The following is a 7,500-nucleotide window of genomic DNA, read 5'->3' on the forward strand; positions in this document are numbered from 1 at the left end:
TGTCCAGACCAGGCTAGTGGAGCCCAGAGTGTCCTCGTTGAACAGCGGAGATTGCTTTCTGCTCGTTACTCCTCACCACTGCTTCACCTGGACTGGCGAGTTCGCCAACGTCATCGAGAAGGCCAAAGTGAGTTTGCTGAAGATACACACACACGCGCACACACACACACACACACATTCGTATACACTTAGATCAACAATTACGGTACATGCAGTAAAACTCAAACAGTGTAAGCTGTGCTGTCAGTGCACGGTGAGTGATGGTGCTCTGCTGAGTTCAGGAGCCCAGTAAAGGGCTTAAAGGGCCTGTGTTTTACTTAGGGGTGCGCCTCACGTGCAGGAAGTAAACACAGCCTTGGCAGGAAGTAGCAGTGGCGTAGCACAGGAAGTGGCGTGTGAGTGGAAGCCAGCTGCAGGAAACTGAAGCCTGACACTCAAAACCCAGTGCCATTGTTCAGTACAGACCCCGGCCCAGAGGAACTCTGGGTAGCCAGGCGGGATGCTGACCTCATTCTGACCCTCAAACAAGGCGGTGACCCCGTGGACGAACAGATTCTTTGAAGTGGGTGGTTTATAACACGGTCACAATGTTAACTACAGGGCATGTTTTTTTTTTAAAGACATCTTGTTGCTCAACATTGAGGCTTCAAATCATCACAAATGTCTCACGTTACATATCTCCACATCGTTTGTCTGTACCATGGTTCATTGGCTACGTATCACCTTGAAATGACACCGCCTGTCAACAGAGACCATTACTCAGGGCAGTGCTATTTCAGAACTAGCCTGAATTAGAGGTGACCACCAAGGAGTACTCACATCTGGTTCACGGGGTAGCAGGGTATCTCCCGGGCCTACGGAGTCCGTCACGGCTCCTCTCTCTCTGTGTCTTCCCCTGTCTCCAGGCAGCGGAGATGGCCACCTTCATCCAGACCAAGAGGGACCTGGGCTGCAGGGCCAGCTATGTCCAGGAGATCGAGGAGGGGGTCAACACCAGCAGCCACGCCGCCAAGGAGTTCTGGAGGATCCTGGGGGGCCAGGCCAGCTACCAGGGTGAGGACGAGAGGGGGGGCCTTTGCCGGATGTTCACATCCCGAAACACTTGACCCAAAGGTGCTAGATCTTAGGAGAACGGTCGTTAGTCTGCAAGTTACAGTAGTGTGCACAATAGTGTACAATGGACCTCAGTGTTAAAACTGATTGACGCTGTGTCTTTGTAGCCTCGTGAGACCATCCTGATCTTGCGAGCTCACGCTGTTTCACTCCGCACATCAATCTGGCAAAGCTCGATAGAGATCCGTTTGGGCACGATTCGAAAATGAACGGCCAATCAGTGTTCAGTCATATCTGAAATGGAGAGTATTTCTTCAAGGCCTTTCTCTGCGGAAACGATGTTTTCGCTCTTCTCCCGGCTGGCTTCAGTAAGAATTTGACTCACCCGTGATAGACGCGGTTCATCCAATCGCCTGCCGAGTAGTTTTGAAAGTGCCTGCCCTTTTCCAAACAGTTTCCAACGAAGCTTTCCCAGACGGTTGTGTGAAACAAACCGTCTGGCGCGCGTCAGGTTAGTATCTACCCCCATTTTTGTCTGCTTTTGACACTACTTCCTGTTTCCCCCAGTGCTTTTGACACTACTTCCTGTTTTCCACAGTGGCGGGGAAGCCGGATGAGGACGAACTCTACGAGAGCGCCATCGTGGAGACCAACTGCATCTACCGTTTGGTGGAAGACAAGCTGGTGCCCGACGACGACTTCTGGGGCAAGATGCCCCGTTGCACCCTGCTCCACCCCACAGAGGTGGGCATCCTGAGATCGTTAGCGTCCGCACCAGCCGCTGTGAATCATCACCGTCGGTTCAGTCAAGTCTGAAACGGAGCAGAGTTGAAAACCCTTAAAGAGACTAAACAATATAAAATCTAGAAAGCAGACGTCACGAAACACAACAAACTGTGTTATCCGACTTTACTAGAAGCTGCACATTTGGAGGTAGTCATTGTACAGTACACTATCCATTATACATCTGTATTTTAGTAGTGACATTGCTCCTGTCCGTGCCCCATGTCAGGTGCTGGTGTTTGACTTCGGCAGCGAGGTGTACGTGTGGCATGGGAAGGAGGTGACCCTGGCCCAGAGGAAGGTGGCCTTCCAGCTGGCCAAGCACCTGTGGAACGGCACCTTCGACTACACCTGCTGTGACATCAACCCCCTGGACCCTGGGGAGTGCAACTCCCTCATACCCAAGTAGGGGAACACACACACACACACACACACAGTGGCGATTTTAGCATGGCATTTCTGGAGGGGCAGTTTTATATTATGTCGCCATCACAAGAACTAAAGGTAGCCAATTAGTCTACGGTAGGTACATCAGAGCAGAGGCTACAACACACACAGTTAACGACACATCAACACACGCAGAGTAGGCTAATTAGAACCATAAGAGAGCGCATGCCCGGTCCAGGGTTCTGAAAGCAACACGTGACAAGTGTGCACCCATCAGACCTGGGCACTACGCATAACCTATTAGTACTCCACCTATATCACAGCCAAATAGTCTACTACAGTGAAGGCGCACTGTCCACATTAGTCCCCCTCACACATCGTCTCAAAAATGCACCGAAAAATGCCTGGGTTCAGTGAGTTTGCTGACTCGTCGTGACCACGCAAACCTATTTCGCACTTCCCACAGAGTTGAATACAAGTGATCAGCCTCCCCAGAACATACCGATTCTCCTCGGTCTGTTTGTTGTGCTCCGCAATGGAACGGCGAAACGCATCAGAGCTGTGCCTGGACGTTGAGCTGCCCCAGTAAACCCAGCTTCATGGCACAGTTCAGATGGGACGCAGAGCTTTCATGCTTCGCTGTTCTTTCTGACAGATGTTTAATGTCTTTGAATCCAGACGATGCCCAAACAGAGTCTCCACCAAAAAGAATACAAGGGAAACAGAACAGCGCACTTTTCGAGGTGCTAGCAGTTAGCCACTTCTTTTTCTCAAACCATTCCTGTTTGAAGGTACGGGTTACCTTATCTCCAGCCTGAAGCAGCACCAATTCTTCTGGTCGTGTGGCTAAACGTTTTATTTCCAGTTTCTCTTCAAGTTTCAATGTACTAAACCGCACATTCAACAAATAATCTACACTATTCATTGTTGCACCTGAAAACACTTAATTTCTACAAAACTTTAGCTAGCAGCATTGGCTAACGTAGATCGACATCGACAATGACCCAGTAGTTCAACTTTGATCAACGTTGTTTTATTATTCCCTGGCTAAACCTGTTGCCAGGTAGATTTCGTAGGGGAAGAGACTTTTCTGCCCCTCCACTCAATTAAATCTGCGTGATATTTTTTCACATTACTCCCGACCACGCTGACATTGTCGCTATAGCAACAGTAGGGGAGAACGCTTCGGTGCCCCTCTGCCGAGTCAGAGCAGTCTGTGACACGCTCATACAAAGGGAATTACTGCAAAACAGCACTATACATAGTGTCAGTCAGGTTTATTATATTTATACATGCGTTTTTCATTTTCACCACTGAATCACTATTTTGTATTAATTATAAAATAGATTTTTCCGAAACACAGTTGTAGGCTAAGATGCATCTTGCACAACAGCGCCACCAGGTGGGGCACTGCCCCACCTGCCCCTAATGTAAAATCGCCACTGCACACACATATGAACGACTGTTCCATGTGGAAAAAAGTCTAGATCCCAGCAGAATCTGCATGCTTTAAAGCTGCATCAAATAACTTTTTTAGAGTTAAATATTCAATAGTTTATGAATTGGCTATAGCAAGACCCAAAAAATTATTTTGTGACATGAGACCGCATTTGGTGTACTGGCTAGTACACTGTACTGCTAGTACTGTATGCTCTTAGTACACAGCAGTTTTTATCACGGCCAGAGGGGCCGCCAAAGTGCCGAGTTATCTCGTGTAGCTTTAAATGGGCAGGGGCAAAGTGGCCTCAGACACACACACACTTGCACTACCCTCTCTTTCCCTGCCCGGTGTAGGAAAGGCCAGGGCCGGCCAGACTGGGCCGTGTTCGGGCGGCTGACCCAGCACAACGAGACCACCCTGTTCAAGGAGAAGTTCCTGGACTGGACCGACTCCAAGAAGACCCCCGCCGCCGCCACAAAGAACGGCAACGACCACCTCAGCGAACACAAGGTGCACTTTCTAACCAGGCGTCTTCGTATTCACGCACCGTTCAACTTGAAGGGGGTTTGATTGTTTACGGGTGACTTTTTTGTTGTTGTCATTGAGTCACAGGACTAGTCTGAAATACTGAAATATTATCCTGAAGCAGACTCGGAGCGCTGACCCCTCCCGACAATTTTGGCCCCAATTTTTCCCTCCAACCCTAATGCTTCCCTCTCCGTCACACACACACACACACACACACACACACACACACACACACACACACACATCAACTCTTCTCGTCCTCCTCTCCGCCTGTAGGAGGGGCCGGTCTCGGACCAACCCCGCCCCTACAGCGCCGCCCTGATGCTGCCCCTCCTCCAGACGCCGGTGCGCACCGTGCTGGACGGCCTCAGCGTGGGGCGGGGCTACGGCCTGGTGGAGGGCGAGGAGGGGCGGGGCTACGAGGTGAGCACGCAGGCGGTGGAGGTGTGGCACATCCTGGAGTTCGACTACAGCCGCCTGCCGCGCCCGAGCATCGGCCAGTTCCACGAGGGCGACGCCTACGTGGTGAAGTGGAAGTACACGGTGAGCGTGGCAGGTCAGTGTCTCGCCAGCGCACGCACGCACCGACGCACGAGCGCACAGCGTGAACCCGCCCTCAACACTATACTCTTCTCTGCATTTTTTCTCTCATTTTCTCCCGCCATTCGTTCCATTTCTCTCTCGTTGAACGACGTCATGTGAAGTCTGAAATTATTTTCATATGGAGCCTGTCCCCCCGGTGGTTTGAAAAGACTTGAAAAGACACATCTGGAGCAGCTCAGGTAGTTTTATGACCTGGTTCCTCCGTGGCTTGGGGCGGAACTGTAGGCAAGTGTAACCCTCGCTCAGTACTGCTGACTAGAACACTGTGCTAGAACACACCCTTCCACCAATCCAAACCCTCTCCATGTAAAGACCGTACGAAGCGATGAGTCTGGGTTAGATGCCCTCTCTGCAGTCCCCTCTCTCCTTCCCTCTCTCTCCCTCTCTCTCTCTTCTTCCCTCTCTCTCTTTCCTTCCCTCTCTCTCTCTTCTTCCCTCTCTCTCTCTCTCTCTCTCTTGCGCTCTCTCTCTCTCTCTCTCGCGCTCTCTCTCTCTCTCTCTCACCCTTTCTCTCTCTCTCTCCTTCCCTCTCTCTCTCTCTCTCTCTCTCTCCCCCTTGTGGCGCATTAGTCAGGGATGCATTCCCCCCTGAGGGTCACACATCCAGGACTCTTCTATGGAGCTACTGCGGGAATCCAAGCCAGTCAATTATTGCTAGTCGCTTTGGATAAAAGCATCTGCTAAATGACTGTAATGTTATGTAATGAGGGGGGAACCGTCGCCATAAGCGATGGTTAGAAGAACTACGGGACGGCTCTTCCCAGAACCAGGTACGGGCAGGGGGCGGAGCACAGCCCCTGAGAGGACCCGGGTGCAGAAAACACAGACATGGAGACGTGCTGACTGCTGACATCGCCCCCGTGGGGGGGACTTATCTAGCGGAACACATTTGACAGGGATTTCGCCTAGCCTCACATCAACCTCATAATGATCATATCGACCTCATAACGATCATAACGACCTCATAACGACCTCATAACGATCATATCGACCTCATAACGACCATATCGACCTCATAACGATCATATCGACCTCATAACGACCATATCGACCTCATAACGATCATAACGACCTCATATCGACCTCATATCGACCTCATATTGACCTGCCTTTGCTGAGTACATTGCTGCCGTAAAACTGTAACCTGCAGTGCAACCAGTATGCACCGTATCCCCACGGACAATATTGACATGGATTGTGTTATGTCCTCTCTGGCTGTGTGTGTGTGCGTCTCTGCGTCTGTGTGTGTGTGTGTGTGTGGTGTGTCTCTGCATCTGTGTGTGTGTGCGTGTGTGTGTGTGTGTCCCTCAGTGGGGAAGAGGCAGAACCCGGAGCAGACGAGGGCGGCGGGCGCGGGGAAGGAGAAGTGCTGCTACTTCTTCTGGCAGGGAAGGAACTCCACGGTCAGCGAGAAAGGAACGTCGGCGCTGATGACCGTGGAACTGGACGAGGAGAGAGGAGCACAGGTAAGGGGAGCGTGCAGGCGTGGGTGTGTGTGTGTGAGTATATGTGTGTGTGTGCATGCGGCGTGGGTGCGTGTGTGTGTGTGTGTGAGAATATGCGCGTGTGTGTGTATGCTGTGTGTGTGTGTGTGTCTGTGTGTGTGTGTGTGCGGCGTGCGTATGTGTGTATGTGTATGTGTGTGTGTGTGTGTGTGTGTGAGTGAATGTGTGTGTGTTTGTGTCTGTCTGTGTGTATGTGCATGCAGTGTGTGTGTGTGTGTGTGTGTGTGTGTGTGAGAGTGTATGTGTGTGTGTGTTTCATCCGTTAATTTATTTATTTAAAAGGGACAGCGTACAGTTAAAACATATACATTAAGCATAGACTACTATGACAACATATTATGCACTGTACCAGATTCTAGCTTCAAGCTAATTTGCATCCGCATTCCCCTTGGCATGCAGTGTGTGTGTATGTGTATGCGTGTGTGTATGTGTATGCGTGTGTGTATGCGTGTGTGTATGTGTATGCGTGTGTGTATGTGTATGCATATATGTGTGTGTGTGTGTGTGTGTGTGTGTCTGACCACTCTCGTCCGGCCCCCAGGTGCAGGTCCAGCAGGGGAAGGAGCCTCCGTGTTTCCTGCAGTGCTTTAATGGAGGGATGGTCGTCCACGCCGGGAGGAGGGAGGAGGAGGAGGACAGCACCCAGAGTAAGCAGCACCTCCTCTCTCTCCTCTGCTCCCCACCCTCCTTCCTCTCTCTCCTCTGCTCCCCCCCTCCTTCCTCTCTCTCCTCTGCTCCCCCCCTCCTTCCTCTCTCTCCACTGCCCCCCCCTCTCTTCCTCTCTCTCCTCTGCCCCCCCCTCCTCTCTCTCTTCTGCCTCCCTCCTCTCTCTCCTCTTGCTCTCCTCCTCTCTCTCTCCCTCCACCCGTCCTCTCACCTGTCCCTCTGCCTCTGATTTTGTTGTTTTGTGTGTGTGTGTGTCTGTGAGGGAGAGTGTTTGCATGGGAGTCTGTCCGATTTTGTTGTTTTGTGTGTGCATGTGAGTGTGTGTGTGCGAGAGAGAGAGAGAGAGAGAGAGAGAGAGCATGTGTGTGTGTGTGTGTGTGTGTGTGTGTGTGCGCGCATGTGTGTGTGTGAGTGAGCGTAAGAGAGAGAGAGTGTGTGTTATGGAGATGAGTTTTGTGTGAAACAGGACAGAGGAATGAAAACGATTGGAGACCCATGAAAAATGTATTTTGTTCCAAATATATCAGACTGTAT

At 51.1% G+C, this 7,500-nt stretch overlaps 1 protein-coding gene across 1 annotated transcript in view; it reads left to right on the forward strand.

Annotated features, from left to right (window-relative positions):
* The window catches only part of LOC311322077 (supervillin-like), a gene marked incomplete at both ends in the record, with an annotated part of 68,662 nt that overhangs the window by 56,521 nt on the left and 4,641 nt on the right, over positions 1 to 7,500 (forward strand). Inside the window, 8 exon segments of the mRNA XM_084454087.1 lie at positions 1 to 127; positions 906 to 1,053; positions 1,652 to 1,797; positions 2,066 to 2,241; positions 4,018 to 4,174; positions 4,469 to 4,748; positions 6,107 to 6,261; positions 6,842 to 6,947. The exon segment at positions 1 to 127 is cut by the window's left edge and continues 10 nt beyond it. Coding sequence (XP_084310213.1) covers positions 1 to 127; positions 906 to 1,053; positions 1,652 to 1,797; positions 2,066 to 2,241; positions 4,018 to 4,174; positions 4,469 to 4,748; positions 6,107 to 6,261; positions 6,842 to 6,947 — 1,295 coding nt within the window.

This window comes from Borostomias antarcticus, assembly GCF_949987555.1.
Source record: "Borostomias antarcticus genome assembly, chromosome: 2".
NCBI lineage: Eukaryota > Metazoa > Chordata > Actinopteri > Stomiiformes > Stomiidae > Borostomias > Borostomias antarcticus.